Source organism: Primulina tabacum, chromosome 8 (assembly GCF_025594145.1).
Source record: "Primulina tabacum isolate GXHZ01 chromosome 8, ASM2559414v2, whole genome shotgun sequence".
NCBI classification, from domain to species: domain Eukaryota; kingdom Viridiplantae; phylum Streptophyta; class Magnoliopsida; order Lamiales; family Gesneriaceae; genus Primulina; species Primulina tabacum.
The window spans coordinates 1,566,844-1,589,747 of NC_134557.1; the positions used below are offsets into that span (position 1 = coordinate 1,566,844).

Below are 22,904 nucleotides of genomic sequence, written 5' to 3' on the forward strand. Positions count from 1 at the left end.
TGATTATATCTCAAAAATGGTATACCAATATAACTTTATTAATTGAAAATTCTTATAAAAAGAATTTCATTGCTATGATTGATAGTGGTGCAGACTTAAATGTTATACAGGAAGGATTAATTCCTACGAAATATTTTCATAAAACTACTCATTCTCTCTCTCATGCAGGAGGAGAACCATTAGAAATAAATTATAAATTACCAAAAGTTTATATTTGCAAAGATAAAAACTGTATTTAAACCAGTTTTTTATTAGCAAAAGATATTTCTAGCCAACTTATACTTGGTCTTCCTTTTATTTATCAAATTTATCCTTTAACTTATGTTGATGAAACATGTATTATAGGAACTTTTCAAGGTAATCCTATTTCCTTTAAGTTCATAACTAAACATGTTCATAGAATTCTTAATGAATTACAAGAAAAGATTGATATGAAAACTTTTCAGATTAATTCTTTAAAAGAAGAAGTTAATATATTAACTATAGATGATAAATTACAAAATCCTAAATTACAGGAAAAAATTAAACTTATTTATAATAAGTTTTCATTAGAAATATGTAATGATCTTCCTAATGCTTTTTGGAATATAAAGAAGCATATTATATCTCTTCCATATGAAGAGAATTTTGATGAAAAAAATATTCCTACCAAGGCTCGTCCTTGTCAAATGAATTCTGAATATTTAGAATTATGTAAGAATGAAATTCATTCTTTATTAGAAAAAGGTTTGATAAAGCCTTCTCAATCTCCTTGGTCATGTACTGCTTTTTATGTTAATAAACATTCTGAACAGGAAAGAGGTGTTCCAAGATTAGTCATAAATTATAAACCTCTTAATAAGGTTTTAAAATGGATTAGACATCCTATTCCTAATAAAAAAGATTTATTAGATAGACTTGTAAATGCTATCATATTTTCAAAATTTGATTTAAAATCAGGATTTTGGCAGATTCAGGTAAAAGAATCTGATAGATATAAAACTGCTTTTAATGTTCCAATAGGACATTATGAATGGACAGTAATGCCATTTGGCCTTAAAAATGCCCCTTCTGAATTTCAACAAATTATGAATGATATTTTTTATAATTACAGCAATTTTATAATTGTTTATATTGATGATATCTTAGTATTTTCTAATGATATTGAAATACATTTTAAACATTTAAATATGTTTACAAATATTGTTATTCAAAATGGACTTGTTATCTCAAAATCTAAAATGATTTTATTTCAAACCAATATTAGATTTCTCGGTCATATGATTGAGAAAGGAAAAATAATTCCTATACAGAGAAGTATAGAATTTGGTTCAAAATTTCCTGATATTATAACTAATAAAACTCAGTTACAGAGATTTTTAGGAAATTTAAATTATATTTCTCCCTATATTAAAAATCTTACTAAAGATTCTGCTATCTTATATGATAGGTTAAAGAAAAATCCTTTAGCTTGGTCTGAAAGACATACAATAGCTGTTAAAAATATTAAGGAAAAGGTTAAAAATCTTCCTTGTTTTATGCTTGTTAATCCCCAATGGGATAAAATAGTTGAAACTGATGCCTCAGATATAGGTTTTGGAGGAATCTTAAAACAGAAAGATCCTCAAAATAAACAAGAATATCTTATTAGATTTTATTCTGGGAAATGGAATAATGCCCAGAAAAATTACTCCACAGTAGCAAAAGAAATTTTAGCTATTGTCAGATGTATTTTGAAATTTCAAGATGATTTATATAATCAAAAGTTTATTATAAAAACTGACTGTAAATCTGCAAAATTTATGTTTAATAAAGATTTTAAACATGATGTTTCTGAACAAATGTTTGCAAGATGGCAGGCTCATTTAGCTCCTTTTGATTTTGAAATAATTTATAAAAAAGGTGAAGAAAATCACTTACCAGATTTCTTAACTCGAGAATATTTATCCTAATGTTTTTATCTACAGAAATGTATTCCCAAGAAGGAAGAGGAGAGTCCTCTTATAGAGGGCGAGGTGGTAGGGGAAAACCCCCTAATATCATTGCACAGCATGGTAAACAGAGGCTTATAGCCCAGAACTTATCCAGTTCATCAGCCAGTAATACTGAGCAAAATAATGAGTTATACAATGAATTTCAAGAATTCTTGAAACAAAAGCAGAGAAGTAATACAGATTCTCAATCTTCAGCATCATATGCTAATATTATCAAAGAGGATGATGATGATTCAGCTCTATATACAGAGACAAAACATCGAGAATTGATTCTTCTTATAGAAGAAAGAGATACCCAATGGGAAAAAACTCCATGGACTATAATGGAAAGATATTTAAACAATACATCATATGTATATGGTTCTTATAAGCAAAGAGGATTTTATGAAAATCTTCTGATATCTACAAAAAGTGTTGACATAACTCACTTTTTCAGTAATACTCAGCAGAAAGGAAGTTATAACTTTTCAAAGTTTATCATCGAGAAGATCATATCTATTGAAGAATGAGGTATATCTCCATTAGTTGAAAAAGAATTTTATTCTGAAAATCATAAAATGAGTTTTAAATTCAATTTTTGGGATTATATTGAAAGTTTTAATAAAACCTTGTTTTATGAAAATGAAAAAAGAAAACATACTTGGTTTTTAAAAATTTGTGAAAATGTTTTTCATTATCCAGTTCTAAATTGGTTTTTAATATGGTGGAAGATATTTGGTCCATCCGCAAAGATTTTGCCAGAGATTTTTATAAAACCCATGAATACTTGGTTAAATGTTTCTCCAAGTATTAAAAATTCATTTTCTGAACATTGGATTGATGGAAAGACTCTATGTCTATTTTTCATGGAATTTGGAATCCCATGGATCTGGAGATGGCAGCCAGAATTCGGTTACACTGATGAAGGCATCCCTTGCATATGGAGGGTTAGTTCCACAAAATTTTGGGACAAATTATTAAGAGATGATCCAGAAACTGGAAAACCATATGGTTATGAAACTCTTCATCAAATGGAAGAAAAAATTTCTTTATATCAGAAAGAAATTAATAATCAACAAGAAAAGGAAAAAGCCTCTACGAGTCCTTTCAAGATTCTTACTCAGAAATATTCTGAAATATATTCAAAAGAAAAAATGATCGAGATCTATATTGAAGAAATGAAAAAAGATCTTTTCCAGAATATTGGAGGTGCTGATTCAAAATCAGATAAATCTATGGCGTCCGAATCTAGTGAAAATCAATTTATTCATCTTATGAAGATGCAGGATGCTCAAGACCCTGAGGATGATATTCCTCAATTTTCTCAGATAGATGACATTTTTGAGAATTTGAAAAATTCTTTAAAAGACAATATTAAAGATGATTAAAATCGTCAGAAAAAGAATTTGCAGCTGGTGCAGTTGGTGGAATATCACATCATGGCATATCGGGTGGAATATCATATCACTGTAGACTTTTTGACTACTGTTTGCATTAATAATGCATTGTATTATTTACTTTAATAAAGTATTGTACTGTTTTTATTTTAGATGGAATCCGGGGTTTCATGTCCGGCTCTTCTATCTATTTATAGGTTCATTCTGTGTCTTTAGGAGGACACGGTTGAGTTTGCTCCCCTCTCATTTCTCTCTTGTAAAAACCTTTCTGAATTATATCAATAAAAATTTAAAGTTCTGGTAACAAATTTGTAAGTTCTTACTATTTTTATTTTCTGTTTTTATTTACTGTTTTAAATTTTTATATTTCATTAGTTGAGCCTGTATGACAGGCTAAAGCATTCGTGCTAAATTATTACCTTACTATGACATGATCTATATTTATTTGTTCTTGATATCAGATTGAGATAATAAAAGATCTATTTAAATTTTTGGAATTTAATGTAATATAAGAGTCTTTGGTTAGAACATAAGGTAAAAAGATGAAACAGGAAATGGTAAACACAAGGTTCGAGTTTAACCAGGAAAAATAAATTCATGTTGTAGCCCTTTAGCCTGCTTAGCCGAGAGATGGCGTTTAAGGCGTTCATGGGTGGTTTTTATGAATTTATGATTCTGAGGTGGACCTCGGTAAAATCCTCTGTTGTTTAATTTCTTTGGTATATCTTTTATAAATCCTTTTATGTTTTGTAAATGTTCCAAATATGAATCTTATATTCATTATTATTCTGAGATTTAAATTTTTCATTTTCTTAGCTCAATAAGAGTTGAATATGGTATATAGGCTGGAAACCAATAACCTCCATGTGTGCGAAAGCCACTAAGGAAAAGTTTGGTAAAACAAAGCCACGTATCAGATTCCTCATTCTGATCCCAAGTCTCAGATGGTATCAGAGCCATGGAAATAGTCTGGATAATAATTTAGCACTTTTATTCAAATTAATATTTTCAATTTTAAAGAAACTGTTCAAAACAGTTTAAATGAAGAATATGATTTACCTGAGAATTTAGATTTATTGAATAAATGGACTATTCCTAAGATAGATTCTAAAATGATATATAAGTTAGGAACTTTTGAAAAAATTGGTTTTAAACAAGTAGTTAAAACTACAGAATCTTCAGTACCTCTTCATGATAATGAGATGGTTATTAGATTGTTAAAACAATAAAGATATTTTACCTTATAGGAAAAATTACAGATTCATGCATATAGGTTTAATTCAAATAGCTTTTAGACCTTTAACATTAGAAGGACTACCAGAAAGCTTCATAGCAGCTTTAAGAGATGGTAGAAATTTGAATTGGAAACAATCCTTTATGGGAATAATTCAATCTAGTCTGGCTCATGGTCCAGTATATTTTGATGTTTATCCAAATTTATCTTTATCTTTGTCTGATATTAATATATTAGATTCTTTAACATTAAATGTTAAAACTCATGGTAATTATTTAAATATTAATATTTAATAATTTTAATTATTAATTATATAAAATAATATTATGTGCATCTCACCTCGCACAAATAAAATATTAATTTTTACTAAATATAACGAATTAATTTTAACGAATGTTCTCTCATTTTGGATGCTGATTTTTTGTTTACTCTATTTTAAATGATTCAATCCTCATACTGTAAATGTTATTTTTTCAATCCTCGTAAAATTTAGGATTGAACTCGATGATTCATTTTTTTTTTTTAAATCTGAGATAGCTCCTCCATAAATTCTTCAGATGACAAAATTAATACCTTCTCTCTCTTCCCACGTCAAAATGTTCTCCCAACTTGCCTATTCCTCCTTTATAAAATCCAATATCAGAGAGATTTTTTTCCACTCGGTAGTTTTAGACCCTTCTTTCCTTCGGAATATAAAACCAAATCGAACCATAAAATATTAATAAACAAACCAACTGAAACTAAGAATTTCAGTTTGGTATGGTCTGGATGAACAATTTTAAGTTCAAATTTTATAACTCAGCAGTGCATGAGCTATTTATTCGGAGGTCAACTACTGAAAATTTCAGAGACTCACGGGATATGAATTACTTCAAAATATGATGAATCAAGAATAGAAGTGTGGAAGTACACATTAAATTCAATAAACCGTTAGCTTGACATTTAAAGTAAAAAAAAAAAATTACATAAAAGCAATGGCAAAGGAATACAATCTTTGAAGGAATGGTGTTTTTCATGTTACTCCATTGCAATGGTGGACACCATTACTATGCTTTCCATTGTAATTCATGTTTACCTGATGTAAGCCCCATATACGTATAGTTCCATCGTCGCTGGCAGAAGCAAGCATATGGGGATTGGTGGGATTCCAGCTCACACAGTTGACAGCTCCCGCATGTCCAGCCAATGTTAATATCAGCTCTCCGGAAGATCTGTGCCATATATAAATCTACACACACGGTGTCAAGGTATTATCAGTTCTCTTCCGTGAGACGGGAATTTTTTAGAAAAAAGAGCATGTTTTTTGTTCCAATTAAAACACAAAAGAATTCGTAATCGTCAGAAGAGGATCGAAGTTGAAATTCAACCCATGAAAATTCCCAAACTTTTCTAGATCATAGTCCATATAAGTTGAATGACACTTAAGGTGGAAGGCAGGGAACATCTATAATCTGATTATTTCATAGTTAATAAATGGGGTTATTCAGCACAAAAGAATATTAACTTGCATTTGGATCGAAAGATTTGCCTTGGAAAAAGATTTCAAATGATTCCATTTTATAGGAATCTGATACCCATTAAATTAGTTGATCAACAAGTTAAATGTGAAAACAGATGGAGTTCAATCCATGGATTCAAGAATGCACAAACAATTGGGATGAGTTTGAAATAATTTGATTTGAAATCCTCCCATTAAATACACCCTTGGTGCTTCTTGAACCAATTTTAATTCTTGAGCAAAGTAAACCAGTAACCCTGCCAACACTGCATATATATAATTATGGAATACATAAGAGCATCTAATCTAATCATGCATTTGAAAGTCGGATCACTTCTCAGCCACATTTTGGGGGATAGAGAAGTTTAATATTTCTGTTCTTAAGCAAAAAATAAGCATTTCGGCATATTCGCACACAAATTTCCAGGCTTGTCAATACACACCATAAAAAGGTTTAGAACATGAAAGTTTCTTATTCTCGAAGTTTGATAACACAATATTACAAGGAAATAGCGACCATGCTATAGCCACTTTTAGCCCTGAAAAAACAGTCCATAGACTAGCAGAATGCGCTAATGGAATAGGTTTGATGATTCCTGGGCTGGCTGTGGCACGGGGATATCATATGAGGCTGTGGAAGTAATGGAGATGGAGAATTTAAATTATGCTAAGCACCACTATATTTTGTTACAAAACTTCAATGACTCGTTACATGTACCTATGAGATTCCAATTAACAACCATTTCGTAGAAGCATTTACCAAATTTGCGGGCAGGTCAAGGGTTTGGGTAAATTTTGCCACCTCTAAGCACACGTCGTTACTTCTTTTTCCACATGTACAGGCCCAACGTGACTCAAATTGGTGACAAAATATTCCAGTTGATCCAAGTACAGGTAAGTTGAAGACTTCCCAGTTTCACAAATTAGAATCAATTTTAGAAGTTCCATAAAAGGAATATGGATACTTAATTGTAACAAAGAGAAGACATAAGTAACGTTTACAGGCATCCCAAAATGACTAGTTTTGTATCTCATATGAATAAATCAAAGTTTAACAAAACCAACGAATGACTAGATAAATTTTTTTCAAGGAAACCAAATCTCAATTTGCATCACAAAGTCCACAGAGATGCGCAACCTGAGTATTCTTTTTTAACAGGACTAGAAATTTAGATAAAATAGAAGCAAAATAAAACAGTTAAACAAGAATCGCGTGGAATATAAAATACAACGTCACGATAAAAAGAGAATAGAAATATTACCTGTGAGTCCTCGCTTCCACTGGCAATGAAAGCTTGTTCTAGTCCGCCGAAACAAGCCCTCACAACAAAGCGTGAACGCTTATGGCCTTTGTATTTTGCTACCAGCTTGGCACGACCGTCTATATTCCAAAGATGAAGTTCTTGATTCACAAGGCTAACTAGCAGAAACTTGCTGTCTTCAGATAGAGAAAATGAAATTATTGTCTGATCTTCCTCAATAAATTTATCCAACTTTGATTCCCATCCACATAATAGTATCGTAGTTTCCTTACAAACCGATATCAGCTCTTTTCTATCAGTGGTGATCCCCAAGTCAGAAGTCCTAATAGTTCTCTGCCCTTTCCAACATTCTACCTCTTTTCCTTCCAGATCCCACATGCTGATGCTTTTATCAGTAACACCAGAAAATATACTCTTCCCATCTGGAGCCCATCCACAAGAGATCAAGCCAAGACCACTTTTCTCATATACATGCACACATTCACCAGAGGCAATATCCCATCGTCTAACAGACTCCTCTGATCCACATGTAAGAAGTTGACGATCATCGGGGCTCCATGACATATAGGAAACAGGTTTCTCGTGACCAGATAATCTATGTTTTAGGATAACCCGGCCGTCAACTGCGACCTACAATGAGCAACAAAAATATAGATTTGTCTATCTATCCAATCACATGTAAGTGCAAATAGTGCTAAACACTCATTGGATGAGGTGGATATCTACTTATCATCCAAAGAGCAACCCTCTTCCACATTCCTCGAAAAAGATTTTGTATAAACTGTTCATAAGTGTAGTTTGCAAATATATAAAACAAATGGAACTCAAAATTGCGTTAAAGATTTCATCAAAAATTATATTAAAGATTCATTGTTATTTTGAGTTCGATAACTGTAAATAATGACATAGAAAACTAGTGTACACAAGCCAAAGGAGACTGAAGGGTTCCGAGAAACAAGATCTAAATTAACCAATTCTTCCATAAATAAAATTAAAGTCATCAGAATTACCTCCCATACAATTACAAGAGCATCACTGGAGGAAGAAACCAAATATTTTCCATTGTGAGAAAATTGCAAGAACCAAACTTCGTCACTGTGTTCATGCAATATCTGGAGGGTTAAAAAGCAATGCAAGATATCAGTAGTCATGGGAACACGGCAGTAGTTATGGAAAATACAAACTATATAGCATTCCAATGATATTTGGAGTAAACATATATTTAGAGAAACCACCTATAAGATCAGGCTATGTCATTATAATTGCACAACCACGTGTAAACTTTCAGTGTTGGTCAAATAAGTTCAATGAAAAATAAGAATGTTTTTACTATTAGATCAGACTGGCTAAATCCACCAACTTAGCTAGGCAATAAAACCTCCTATCAAACTGAGTAACTTTCAATGCAATAACACAAGAATAATTATAACTCAGTGACTGCCATGACAGACACTACTCACTTTGAACATTTAAACTTCTCCTTCCATTTACGAACAAACTCCTAATAATGCAGAATAAGATATGGCAGCTCAATCATCATTCATTTTTTCCTTTTCTCTTCTCTTGCTTTAGAGTAGGGAAAAACGAAGGGGATTCGAAGAAGTACATGATTTACTTATTATGAAGTTTAAGAGACAGTATGGAAAGAGTGTGTTAGCATTATCTCTTTGAACAGACTCAATCTACACAATGAGAAACGTAGTCACGAAAACATAATCGATCAGTTGATTTACTAGAAGTTTCAAATAAAACAGAATAAATGGTGAATGTTAACAGATACCGATTATGCGGACAAATCTGAGTACTGTTTTACTCATTAAAACATCTTTTTTATTTTCATATAAGAAGAAGTATAGACTAGTTTGAATAACAAATGAAAGAAAGAAGTTTGAATTGGAATTCACACATTCGTCATTATAACTGCATCATGCTATTGTTACCAGTAAGCTGCTTCATATAATTCTCGACTCAACTAGTCAAAATTGAAAGTACCATTACCTGCAAGGTTTGAGAAGGAATCTGGTTTCTTCCACACTGATGATCAGTAAGCAAGGACATTTCTCCGACTGATGAGTTGTGATACCTACAAGCATCTCTTTGCAAATCCAGAGCTTGTTCAACAAGATGCACCAATCTCTTTTCTGGAATCATGACAGTTGGGGGAAGCAATTTTTGCAATTTCTCCAGTAACTTTTTACGAGACATTAGCCTAGACTCCTGACCAGAAGTTCCATCTAACAAATTCAGGGAGGGAGACAAAATAGAGGAAGACAGCTCGCGAACTCTGTCACCATTTACACAAAGTGGTGCAATCTCGATCCTCAGAGTTTTCAAAGCATCCATGAGTTTATCTCCATTCAAAAGTTCAAAGAATTTTTGCTCCATTATTACAAAAGATGCCAGCTTAATTATAGTTTCATCTGCTAGGCCAATTTCATGTAATGTTGCTACACTTTCGTCCCATTTACCATCAAGAATTTGCTGCATAAACAAATCTACTACAGTGGAGTGCAATGGTATTCCCGACTCTTCCTCCAGATGAGCCCCTGTCTTTGTGTAACCAAGAGAATATAATGCCTCCGCTATGATTCGAACTAGTTCAACTTTCTTGACAATACCTTTCGAACCAATAACTTCATCATCCCCTTCAGATTCTATAGGGCGAGCCATTGAGCAACTAGCTTGATCTCTAACAGATACACCGTTTGAAAGACCTCTTAATTTTTCAGAGGATGTTTTCACACGTTTTGATGGTGGTTCGTCATCCTCTACACCTCCCATGAAAAGCACATTTCAGGCCATATATGTATACCACAATAACAGCAGGAAAGAGTGTAACTCTTTCCAGTATCGATAAACGAAGACAGTTCTGCAAATCACAATGAACAAATAGGATATAAATTGATTTGTCAATAAAAAATTATCTCCAGCAACTGCAAGACTAAGGGTGAAAACATAAAAAAATGCATCCCCTTTCTTGCACACAAAACCAGATAATTAGGATTAATTCGTGTGAATGATTGTAAAGCTCTGAGCCATTCTAGATTAGTAAACAGAGTTCAACATCAATGACCAGAAATACAAATAAGAATGACATGCATTAGATGAAATTTAAGAAACTCATAGTTCTCCCCCATGGTGAATCCAGTCAAGCAAGCAATGTTTCAGCATTCAATGTTAATGATAGGTATCAAAGCAACAAGGGTAAAGTCATCTTCATCAAGAAGGGTTTTTTCTCAATCTTTTAACTTTAATGATAAATGGCCAACCATTAGAACAAGCAAACTATTATCACATTGCTGATGCACACATGTACACAAAAAAAAAAAAGAGAGAATCGAGATAGACTTTTATATTGTTAGTATCCAAGCAATCACTTTGAATGAAACTTTTAACGGAGTAACATCATATTCGCAGATATTAAACAAGACAAACTCCCAAAGTTTTTGAAAAATCGGGTGTGGGGGGGTTCATTTTTTATCAGGTAAAGCAACATTTGGAAAGACCAAAAAAAAAATGCTAAAAGTCTAGCTGCTTTTCCAAAAACCAAGTGATCAACCGGCCACATGTATCAAAAGCCAACACAAAATTATTAAAGCAATTCGTTAACCCATGGATTTAATCACGTCTACCGAATGTATAAACAAAACGAAGTCATAGACCGATCCCAGGAGCATTCAGACGCTAGAAAACCGCATGAACCCAATCAAAACAAAGTGAAAGCAAATCGAAAGCACTAGGGTTTAACCAACTAGGGGAAAATCAGACATCGAGCCTCAAATCTCGCCAAATAAACACTTGATTCCTAACAAGGACAAAGATCGATCGAAATCAATAAATTAAATCTAACAAATTAGAATCAAAATCTAACTCACGTAATATCAAATAAAAACGCCGTCTAATATGTTTAACAATTGAAAGCCGAGAAGTCACGCAAGGAATCGATGGCTGCGCCGGAACTTTAATGGCGTGGGGAGGAGGTTACAGAGGGCGGCGGCGAGAAAGGGTTATAGATTGGTGAGTAGATTGTGGGTGGTTTCTGATATAAATTGTTTTGGAGCATTGTCCTCTGTGATGATCGGGGCATCTGTCGAAATATGCTTCGACGCTCAGCACGGTTTGATTACCATTTCATATTTTTCTCTTTTTATTTTTTTTCATTTGTTTCAATAATTATAAAATTAATAATAATATCAATCTCTTACAGTTACATATTGGATATGATTTTGATTTTTATTTTTACTTTTTGGTTGCGATTTCAAATTTTTGTTCGGGTTTTTTGGAGTTGAGAAACACACATGGGAATTTTTGAGCATGTGAATGGAAACATAAGGTTGTGTTCGGATTAAATAAGATTGAGTTGTGATTGACATATGTATTTCGATGTTTTTTGAGTTTGGACGGTAGAAAAAGTTCTTTTGAGATTTGGAGAATATGATTTATTTTGATACGACGAAGTGTTTGAGTGAATTTTAAATTATCTTTATATTAAAATGGATATAAAATCCGACTAAAAAATAACTATTTGATATTTGAAATGAGTTTCGGAAGATACATTAAACATTTTTCATGGTAAAACCAAACCTAACAAAGGCATAATAAAACTGTGAGTGCAGGAGACTCGAAGCAGCGCGTGGGATTGTCACGAATTTCTGAGGTCAAATGTGGAAACACATGCCACTGGCAGGCAACAAAGTATCTGAAATCAATATGCACTGTCCGATTAATCTAAACCTAACTATGTGATTTTTTCATTATACTTTAAGTTTGAGAGATGAAATTGTTATATTGAGTTTCGAACATAAAATCTCGTCTTAAATTAAAATTTTGAAATTATACAAACGACAAAGTATCAACAAGTACATGATTTTCACCGTCTTATGTAATATTTTGTCATTGTAATTGTTTTTTTTATAAGAAAATCTCATTTTGATTTTGAAATTCAGAATAATTTTAAAATTGAGTAAAGGCCCAAAAAAATGAGATGATATTTTAGAGGTACCACGATCTGTTTGCAAAATATATCAAATTTATAAACAATATACTATTATTTAAAATATTGCAGGTGTATTTTTTTTCCTCGGAAATGTCATGGTTCTCAATCTCGTATTTGTAAAAATTCCAAAATAAAATTATAGTTTTTCAAAATAATATAAGCTTTATAATTAGCATATGATTTAACTTGAGATTTGCTGATTAAAACAAATATGAAATACCCGTTATTATAAAAATATATTGTACAGTGTATTTGATGTATTAATTTTATTTTAATAATTATTTCATGTAAAAAAAAGTTTCACAGCACTGAATGACGCTTCTACCCCTACTACCAACTTGTCGGTGGGACAAATTAAAAACTATTTCGATGGCAGAGAGAGAGATTCCCATTGAACGGAGGTCATATCAAGCATTCTGTTTTAAATTAAGGTCCCGTTTGGCATCACGATATTGCCAAACTTCGATATACATGTTCTTTTTTTCTAAGACACGGCTTGATACATAATATAAGATTATTAATTGAAAAATAATATAAAAGATAAGAAAGTCTAATACATGGACATTTAATACGAGTTTTTAAACTTCATTTATGTTTGGTTCTATTTATTTTTTCAGAATAAATACTACTACAATATTTAAGTTTCCAACTTTACCTCTATCACTATACATATCAGGCTTCTTATTTTTTACTCTAAAAACATATCTACACAACTACTCTTTCACTTAACGCTGTTTGTTGGCATTTGTTAGATAGCACATCTGATGTAGAACCGAATCAGATCTCTGAAATGAAGTTAAGGTGATGAGTTACAAATAAATCTTGAGTAGGTCTTTTGTGAGACGGTCTCACGAATCTTGATCTGTAAGACGGATCAACCCTACCAAATATTCAGAATAAAAAGTAATACTCTTAGCATAAAAATTAATATTTTTTCATGGATGACCCGTCTCACAAAATACGACAAGTGAGATCGTCTCACACATGTTTTTGCTATAAATCTTATGCGAATTTTTTTTAAGTTTCTGATATGTTTTACATGTGAAGAAGAACGAAAGTGTTTATTGGTTGTTATGAAACAGTTGAAAAGAATGTAAAACATGTCCATACCTAATCTTTACACAAATAAACTGATGATTTTTTTGGAAAATTGATAATTTGAACTCTATTAATGTAATTTTGAAATGAATTTAAAAACTAAGTCTTTGGTAGAGAAATAATTTATATTCGATTTGTTTTTCACTTTGATTCTCCTTGTCACCTCGGAATGAATACAAAATTCAATTCATGTATTTACATGTAATATTTGACATAGAAAGATGAAATGGATCATATCTATATGGTAAAAGAATTTTTATTATAAAGAGTGGTAGAGAACAGGAAAAAAATTGGCCAAAACGTTTATTTAATGATTAACCAAACAAGGCACAAAAGGATGGTCGTTAAACAGTCACCCCAGCTCACTACGTTGTATTTTTCTACCTAGTCTTCGCAGCGCATGAGGTAAGAGAGAGAATATCTGTATTTACTGTTCAGCTTCAGCTTCTGCAGATCGGTCAAACCATAGGTTTATCTCGATTCTCTCTCCATTTTCGGGAAATATTTTGGCCAAATTTCATACCGGTTTTGCAGATAATGCACGTTTTAAATATGTGGTTTTAGTTTTCCTCTTCTTTTTTTTTTTGGGGTGATCTGAAGCTTGAGGGGTTTGTGAAAATGTTGGGTCAGTCGTCAGTAAATCTATCTAGGTATAGAAATTTCAGGCTAGATTATCTTGGACAAAACGCATTAGCTTTGACAAGGAATCTCTGTTTCACTTTATTTGCCGTTGGGGTTTTGGTTTTCACTGTAGTTGCTGTATCTTACAAGCCCAACAACCAGTTGTTCAACCCTTTTTCAAAGATCACAAATTTCTTCACACCCACTTTGAATGCCACTTTTAACTCAGACGATACTGTTGCGAGGAATGGTGTGGGTTTCTTGACCACCGATGGGTCAGGTTCTGGGGGTGAAATTGATTCTGTGGTTCATGGTTGTGGGGGAAAAGTCAACGAGCCCATTGATTGTGGCGATGCCGATGTGTTTCTCTTATTAATGAGGTCTGCAATGGAGAATTTTAAAGACATTCAATTCTACCGGTTTGGAAAGCCAGTGAAAGGGAATAATGATAGTTCTTGCCATATGCCGTGGATGTATAAGCCTAAGGAAGCAAATGCCACCGCATTTTACAAGGATTATCGGAGTTTTGAGCTTATAAGATTACAGAATTGCACGTTTAGCTTGGTGGGCATTGGGGGTTATCGTTCGGGTGAGAATGCTAGAAAGAAGAAGAATGAACAGAAGAAGGCTAATCCTATTGTGCTGCCGGAGGCTGGGGAAATTGTGAATGATATTTTTTCAGAGACGGGATCAAACGATTCATTTAGCAGTGGCAAGTATTTGGTTTATTCAGGTGGCAAGGATAGGTGCAAGAGCATGGATCAGTATTTATGGAGTTTCTTGTGTATGCTAGGGGAGGCACAATATTTGAATCGAACCTTAGTTATGGACCTTAGTATATGTTTGTCTAAGATGTATACGTCGTCCGGTCAAGATGAGGAAGGCAAAGATTTCAGATTTTACTTTGATTTTGAGCACTTGTTGGATTCGGCATCCGTGGTCGACCAGGCTGAGTTCTGGTCAGGCTGGAACTCGTTGCAGCAAAAAGATGGATTGACTCTTCATTTTGTGGAGAATCATTCCAAGGTTACACCTATGAAGCTAGCTCGAGTGAAGGATACTTTAATAATGAGAAAGTTTGGAAACGAAAAATCGAGTAATAATTGGTTCCAAGTTTGTGAAGGTGAGGCCTCTTCTGTCATTGAACGGCCAGTGGCATTTCATTTGGAAGTCAAGACCCTTGTTGGATGTGGCTTCGGCTATTGGAGCAAGAATGAAATGGGATTATGATGCTGTTCATGTCGAGAGAGGGGAGAAAGCAAAAAACAAGGGATCATGGCCGAATCTTGATAAAGATACGTCGCCGGAATCTCTTCTTGCAACTTTGAAAAACAAGATTGAAGATGGAAGAGAACTTTACATTTCAACAGATGAACGGAACAAGTCATTCTTTGATCCTTTGAAGAGTAAATATTCTACACATTTTCTTGACGAACTTCAGAGATCTCTGGGATGTAAATAGCGACTGGTATGCCGAGATGTTGAAGCTCAACAATGGAAAGCCTGTTGAATTTGATGGTTTCATGAAGGTTTCTGTTGATTCTGAGGTACTTTCACGGGGAAAAAGGCATATTGAGACTTTCAATGATCTTACCAAAGACTGCAAGAATGGTATCAATACGTGTAACTAATCCACACGCATGAAAGTTTAGAACTTGTTCGACATTTGTTTTGGAAATACTTGGTATTATTCATATGTACTCACATCACATCAAGTGTTACTTTTTGCTACTATACTTTTTTTGTTTACGATAAGACTCTTGAGAAGTTCCTCTGAATCTCTGTATTCGAAGCAAGCCCGGAGATTTGTTCCATGTATTGTTTTACCGCACATTGAATATTTGCTGTCAAATTAACTTCTTTGATTTTAAGGTGAAGAACATAGAATGATCTTTTACAGCTCAGATACAAGTTTATATGAGTATGAGAAAAAATAGCAGCTTAAAGGGAAACACACTTTGATTTACACTGTATTACACCTTTGAGCTGCTATGTAAATCCAGTGGGAAGGATTAGAACAGGACAACATTGGTCTATTTACGCAAAACTGTCGGTATGATATGATCCGTTTCGGTTCTAGTTATTTTTGAGTAGGTATCTTGTGAAACGGTCTCACGAATCTTTATCTGTGAGACAGGTCAATCCTACCGATATTCACAATAAAAAAAATACTCTTAGCATAAAAAAAATTACTTTTTCATGAATGATCCAAATAAAAGATCTGTCTCACAAAATACGACTCATGAGATCGTCTCACACAAGTTTTTGCCTTTATTTTTTTCAAAAATTTTGTTTTAAAAAAATGTGTGGAAGAATACGATACTGGTTTAATTTTTAATTTATTAGAGGGGTTGTTTTTGCTTTAGAAGTCACGTGGTAACATAAATTTCCGATTTGGTGATGTCAAAATCAAGTAAATTAAAATCTATCTGACGAACTGGTTAAATGTAATATTGGATGAATGATTCATAATTACTTTTACCTTAGTGATGTCAACTTGAATATGCCTTTATACATTATATAACGTCATAAAAAAACATTTTGGGAAAGAAGTATTGGAAAATGAAACCAAATATGTTTTCTACCTAGAGAAGAAAATAACCTCCCGGAAAGCAATCCAATTATATCCATAATTTTTCTACGAGTACAATTTCTTTATTCACTCAACATCAATTTAGTCGCTTTCCCTTGATCTAAATTTTCGAATCGGCTGGTTCATTACATTTTCTGAGGTACTGATATTGATGCTTGATTGTTATTTTTCAACCCTTTGTGATATCCAGAAACTTAAGGATGGAAGAATTTAACACAAATGAGAAGCACGAGAAACCAAATGACCAATCTGTACTTGGACAAAGGCAACCTACGCAGAGCCATCTGCATAAAGAGTACAGATTCAAGAAAATGTGAATGATACAAATTATTTAAACAATCTCAATGTGAATGGATACTTACATTTGCACAAAAAGAATTGAAACGAAACAATTTCGTTTTCCAAGAATAAGAAGATTCAAAACTGTACTCAAGCAGTAAAATATACATATTAGTAAAACTTCTGTTTTTTGACATGGGTTCTCATCTTTTAGATGGTATCATGAACAGGCTTCAACTAGTAATGATCAAACCGAGATCAGATCTTTATAGAGATGCCATGGTAATCAAGAAGAAACTTGAATGATAGATATATTGGATCCGAGAAAACTAGTCATGGTTAAACCGGAGACGGCGAAACCGTTGTGCATCTAGAAAAGGACGCCAACATGAAATATGATTTCCATAAGGCACGCTTGAAAGTTTGTGATATATGGCACATTTGTATATAAATAGATTTCGTCAGACAATAATAATCTAGACTAGCTGGTAAGAAATCCATCTTCTCGTCTTCCCACAGTTGTGCACAATTTTGTGGGAGACAGAGAAAAGTTAGTACCTTTCCTGCGGCTTCATATGATTATAACAAATCAGCCTCTGGCAGAAATTTTGTTATTGAAAGGGGATATTAGTGCACTTCATCCTATGTACGAAAATCTTCCTTCTGTGTTTGCTCGCCTTCTTCTTTGACAAGTTAAAATCAGTGGCCTCGGCTTGGTATCAATGGATCATAATCATAAGCATCACCAGCCTTGATGAAACGTCCCTTTTCTCTTCTTCTTACATCAGCTCTTGCCTTGCGAGATTCATATCTTACTTTCTTCTCAAATCTGTTATGCCATCCAAATGACACATTAATACATGAGAAAGTTGATAAAAACTTCATTCTTAGACATGGGAAGAAAGGAGTCGCAAGGCACTAAAAGCCAAAATTCATTGCTAAAAAGGAGAACACAGAGTCGTAAGGGACCAAAAGCATAACTTCATCCACACTGTGCAAGGAATAGAGATCCCTGGAAATTATTCCAATTGATTATTTAAAAAAAGAACAAGATACGACTAATGAAATAAATAGGTGAAAATTAAGAAAACATTTTGAACTCATTATCATCTTTTAAAAAAATAGATGTGCTACAAGTTCACCTTTGCACATTTACGCCCCATGCCCACAAACTCATGCAACTGAGACTCTTCATGACGAACATTACGGACAACTATTCCATCCATATACATCTTCTTTCTATGAAAATTATCAATCCAAGTTCCTAGAGAATTTTTTTGTCTCACATTATAAACCTTGTCACACACTGATAAGGAAGCAAATATTATAATTACAAAAAAGAAGCGATGAGCTCCACTGGTCACAGACTGAAATTTAAGAGGTGGCTACTACAGTTTAACAGGTGGTTCCCATGCACGTCACCTTTTCTCTGTCATAACAACTAGTTCCTGAAGTTTCTGTATAATACTCAACTTTGACACCATTATGTCATTCCCGACACAGATTCCTGCAAAAGAGACTATATTTTTTTTTGAGAGTCCTAATCTAAGGGGTGGGGATCGAACACGGGCAGTTCACAAGGGACTGGCGAAGATTTTATATTGACCCTCATTTGACAAAAAATTTCCCACCAAATTACTAGAGAAATTCCTTATACAGCCTTATAAACCATATCAAACCCTTCCTACAACACTCTGTGTGGTAGAAGTATCCCAATACACAACAATTTGGAGGTAATAAAAATGAATTCTTACTTTCGTGTCTTTTTCTTCTCCTTGTAACGCATGACAGCATCAGTCCTGCTTGAAGAAGGCAATGAACTTTCTGGAACCAGAGGGCACCATGGTGGTTCTCCCATGATCAGCGATGAGGAAACTCCACAATCTTGATAATCGGCCGCACTGATCTCTCCGGCAAAACATTTATTGGGTTCAGTCATACAGCTTATCACTGAATCTACAGATGCTGCATTGCTACACGCTGGTAGTGTAACATTTACCCCTCCAACAGATGATTCCTATTATGTATCAAGAAATATTATTTTTATTAGCCAATGATATGATACCAAAATGTTATTAACGGAAGGGAAACTCTTCAAGAATCATAGAACAATAATTTAAGGGGAAAAGATTGTCAGCAAATCAGTTACCAGCCACCACATCAAGATAAAAGAACAAGCATTAGAAGTTTAATCCTCTGCAGACAAGAATAACCATTAGAAGTTTAATCCTCTGCGGACAAGAATAACCATTATTTTCTATGACTTAGCTGATGAAACTATTGGACATCTGTTCTATGACTGTGGATCTAGAGCTTAGATTAGGCAGTACATGCGGTGTTGGCTGGCTATTTGTAGACCGAAAACTAATCCAAGGAGTGCATTTAAGTAGTACAAGAACGAGCTTTCACGGTCTTTTCATATCATCAAAAAAGAATCTTGGCACTGTTAAGCTTGGTCTGTTGCATTTGGACAGCTTGGAACAGGAAGATATTTGAAAATGAAGAACCTCTGATGGTCCACTAAGTTCATAAAATCAAAACCCATGCATATCATTGATTGTATTTGATGTATCCTGCTCCTGATTTTGCAGGGTGATAATTTGTTTGATTCATCGAATTTTTTGGGTATTGCTTTAACAAAAAGTCTGTCTTTAAAAAATCACAGGTATTTAGGCCATACAAAAACAAAAAGATGATATAACACTATTCTGATTTGTGGGATTACCCCAGCAGTGTAAGACATGGCCTTCGTCCCAAAAAGTCCCTCATCATAAAAAAGCTGTTCAGAATGACTAAGAGCTACACCAAAAAGTTCTTCATAGTTCTCAATATCTTTGTCAACCTCGTCCACATTAAAATCATTGTAGAAACTACTGTCCTGAAATACATCAGGTCCCTTTGTTTCAGGTAAGAAAACCTGCGGGCGAAAGGAGAAGTTTTTTCAGTATTTTATATGTATAAAACAATACTTTAACACCATTTGTTTCTTAATAATAATGACTTAGCATCTGGTAATTTTTTTTTATCGTGGCTATTCACCATCAAACACTTCCCCACTCTTCAGTTCCCCCTCAACTAAGTGACTAAATTGGCATGTGCTCAAGCTCCATGCTAATACAAGGAGTAAGATTTTGTGCCGGCAATATTAGCAGCTTAAAATCTTTCATCTTCCATGGATATTTGCGAGACTCGCAGACTAACGGAGATGACAAAAACCCGAAAATTCGATTTAAAATAGCGAATTAAGAACCATATCCATAAGATCACAAAAGCAGATCAGAAAAACATCAGTTAAAAATAAGAAACTATTTTGAGAATATGGCTACCTTTGGCATAGTAGACTGAGAAACTCCAGGTGCCTGGACCATGTTATGTATCTTGGGGTGAAGTAAAGGTGATAGTGAATCCATTTGAGTTACTGATTTATCAAGATCCTCAGTATGCAGATCACTATCCTCTGCCTCAAGGGATGCATCTTGAACATTGTCCTTTTGCTGAGGACCTAAGAAATCCTTTGGCTTGTTATCAGTAATGCTCATATAAACCTTTCCTTTCTCATTTGTTGAATCTAAAAGAAACCACCAAATTGCTGAAAGTTCTGTAGCTGAAGGGCAGCCAGAATAACAATTTACTTCTTGTTTCTTATGCACATGAGTTGTACTGGAACCAACATGCTCCATCCAATCACAATTTTGGCAAAGAGAGATATTTTCCTCAATACATCTAACAAAAGCAGGCTGAGAATTGCATCTTTCACACACAAGTGTCCTTGAGTGACGTCTTGAGAGAGCATTTGCAGAATGAACATTTCGGTCACATGATAAACATAAACAAGCCGCATCAGACCGACAATATACAAACGATCTTTGCTCCCCACAGAAATCACAAAGATAACCCATAGTCTTATAAATCAAACTATTTATTTGCCTGTATCAGAGTATTATAACTCTCTCTTCCTTCAATTTGCAGCTCACTCTTTTAGCGAGCCAAAAATTATAAATTTCTGTACTTTTCTCGGAAAAGAACCTGCATTAACAGGCACAAAGAAAATAACATTTACAAGATATCAGATTCCAACATCTGCGAGAAAAAAAATTTGTCTACGTTATAATAAACTACATTGAAACCAATGGTGCAATCATGCAAATAGCGTGAACAATATTTTTTTCAAAGCCTGGAAGAACAAGACAAGCATAATCACAAGACTTTTTAACAGTGTCAGAGGGACGGGGCTGTAAGGGAACTGTAGTTGCCCCCTGACTTAAAATTTTTTTTTCTATAGAAATATGTGATTTTTCATTACTATACATTAATTAATAACGGATTTCACCCCACTTATTCAACTGTTCTTTGCCAACATGACCGCTATGCCCAACAATATAAAAACTTATTTAGAGATGTCAAAAGAATAACAGGTAATCCATTCGGTCAAAAAAGAAAGGAAAAGGCACAACTCCAAAATCCACCATATATACATATATTTTGAAACAAGAAAATCCATCATATTTTGGGGACGAAGAAACGGAGCCAAAAAGTAAAATTTTCAAGCAATCTAAACCTAAACGTAAGTATTACCTGACTTAGATTACTAGCAAGCATAAGATTTGTCTTCGGTGCATGATTTAAAAAATAAAGAAATCATCTAAACTTAAAGGGGAAGATTTACAGAAGGGAGTGAAAAGAGCAAATTGAACATAACCACAAGACGGGACTTTGAGCATTTACCTCGAGATTCACACAAAGCATATACAGCTCCGAGAATACAAAATCCAACAATTCAAGAAAACACTAAAATCATTAAACTGTAGTTATCAGCTGAATTTGCCCAAGATTTCCCCGTACATCAGAAACACACGAAATAAAATGTTAATTTTAAAACACAACACAAATCCCACAAAGAACCAGACATCTAAAAACGGAAAGAACAAAGCTAACTCCGTTATCCAGAAAGAAATAAAGTTACCCGATTTAGCAGCAGCCGCTTCCAATACATAGAGGAATCATCGTTATAACACAGAAGAAAAAACGTAGAGGACGCTTCCCATCAGGTGCACACTCGCGGAACACTAACTAACTGAAAAAGATCGGAACTTTTTAGTAGATTTTTCCTATTTTTTGGGGTTTGTGTTTGAATCCTTACAACTAATTCCTATTATATCATAAAAGTGCTAAAAAGTGCGAGAGAGAGAGAGAGAGAGAGGAGAGAGAGTAGGGAGATGGGCATGTGGGCCTCTTGCCCGATCCTTTTCATCATCATGAGGAAATAAATAAGAGTTAGGCCCTCACTTTTATATCCAATTAAATTAATTTGGAATTACTTAATTATTTAACTATTTACTTTGGATCACATGATTGAATATTATAAAGTAATTTATTTAATTAAACAACTAAAACTGTGATGGAGGAAGATATTATATTTATGAAGTGACAAAATTGTTTTATGATAATATTAATTATATAGACATGTTGTGATTTACACTCAAAATCTTAAGATTGATTACCGATTCTCTTAGCTAGTCTTTTATACATAAGAGAATACGGAGTATTGGTATTGTTTTAGATAGACGGGTTATTATTATTTGATATGATAAAAACTTGCCCCAAAAAATTAGTGATAAATACATCTTTAATGTTATACATATTTGATAGAAATATTATAATTATGTTAAATTTGATTTTAAAAATAAAGAACACATAATTTTGGTTATAAATATATCTTTAATGTTATATATATTTAATACATAAAAATATTTATAGAGGTAATGAATAACGATGATAATTAATAATTGTCATACCATTTGGTCACGACTTACGACGAGAGACGTCTGAAATTCTTCAATCTACGGGCAAAATAAAACGAAATAAAGGAACATTTTAAGAGAGATCATTTTAGTGAGGATGACCATATTACCCCACGAACACCACGTTCGGCATATTGTGAGAGAACGTTTTCATTTTCAAGAAGTAAAAATAA

General features: G+C 33.5%; 2 protein-coding genes and 1 pseudogene across 4 annotated transcripts; 1 reads left to right on the forward strand and 2 right to left on the reverse strand.

The window, feature by feature from the left end:
- Window positions 1-5,476: 5,476 nt before the first annotated feature.
- Window positions 5,477-11,439, reverse strand: LOC142552767 (WD repeat-containing protein 26 homolog). Its single transcript, XM_075662576.1, has 5 exons — window positions 11,219-11,439; window positions 9,342-10,212; window positions 8,354-8,455; window positions 7,344-7,973; window positions 5,477-5,811 (listed from the first exon to the last, which is right to left on the reverse strand). The coding sequence occupies exons 2-5, from the start codon at window positions 10,122-10,124 to the stop codon at window positions 5,596-5,598; spliced, it is 1,731 nt and encodes a 576-aa protein (XP_075518691.1). The 5' UTR covers window positions 10,125-10,212; window positions 11,219-11,439; the 3' UTR covers window positions 5,477-5,595.
- A 2,349-nt stretch (window positions 11,440-13,788) lies between these two features.
- LOC142554275 (uncharacterized) lies at window positions 13,789-15,710 on the forward strand (annotated as a pseudogene).
- A 954-nt stretch (window positions 15,711-16,664) lies between these two features.
- On the reverse strand, window positions 16,665-22,149 carry LOC142552768 (zinc finger protein CONSTANS-LIKE 10-like). Of its 3 annotated transcripts, XR_012821870.1 has the most exons (6): window positions 21,894-22,146; window positions 20,257-20,956; window positions 19,656-19,847; window positions 18,685-18,947; window positions 17,489-17,759; window positions 16,665-16,935 (listed from the first exon to the last, which is right to left on the reverse strand). XR_012821870.1 is itself a non-coding variant. In XM_075662577.1 (5 exons), exons 2-5 carry the CDS (start codon window positions 20,827-20,829, stop codon window positions 17,630-17,632), a joined length of 1,158 nt encoding a protein of 385 aa, XP_075518692.1. In that variant the 5' UTR covers window positions 20,830-20,956; window positions 21,894-22,146; the 3' UTR covers window positions 16,954-17,629. The 3 variants fall into 3 exon arrangements, 2 of the variants coding, with proteins under 2 accessions (XP_075518692.1, XP_075518694.1); XM_075662577.1 differs by lacking the exon at window positions 16,665-16,935 and having other exon boundaries at window positions 16,954-17,759; XM_075662579.1 differs by lacking the exons at window positions 16,665-16,935; window positions 19,656-19,847 and having other exon boundaries at window positions 16,954-17,759; window positions 21,894-22,149.
- Window positions 22,150-22,904: the final 755 nt, after the last annotated feature.

What these genes read in the sequence shown, in the direction of transcription:
- LOC142552767 (XM_075662576.1), bottom strand. Translation starts at nt 10,124, where the DNA reads ATGGGAGGTGTAGAGGATGACGAACCACCATCAAAACGTGTGAAAACA. An exon ending in TTCCTTCTCAAACCTTGCAG is followed by an intron (nt 8,456 to 9,341) that starts GTAATGGTACTT and finishes TTAACCCTCCAG; the next exon opens with ATATTGCATGAACACAGTGA. An exon ending in GTGGAAGCGAGGACTCACAG is followed by an intron (nt 5,812 to 7,343) that starts GTAATATTTCTA and finishes CCGTGTGTGTAG; the next exon opens with ATTTATATATGGCACAGATC.
- LOC142552768 (XM_075662577.1), bottom strand. Translation starts at nt 20,829, where the DNA reads ATGGGTTATCTTTGTGATTTCTGTGGGGAGCAAAGATCGTTTGTATAT. An exon ending in CCATGTCTTACACTGCTGGG is followed by an intron (nt 18,948 to 19,655) that starts GTAATCCCACAA and finishes GATACATAATAG; the next exon opens with GAATCATCTGTTGGAGGGGT. An exon ending in GAGAAGAAAAAGACACGAAA is followed by an intron (nt 17,760 to 18,684) that starts GTAAGAATTCAT and finishes ATGGCATAACAG; the next exon opens with ATTTGAGAAGAAAGTAAGAT.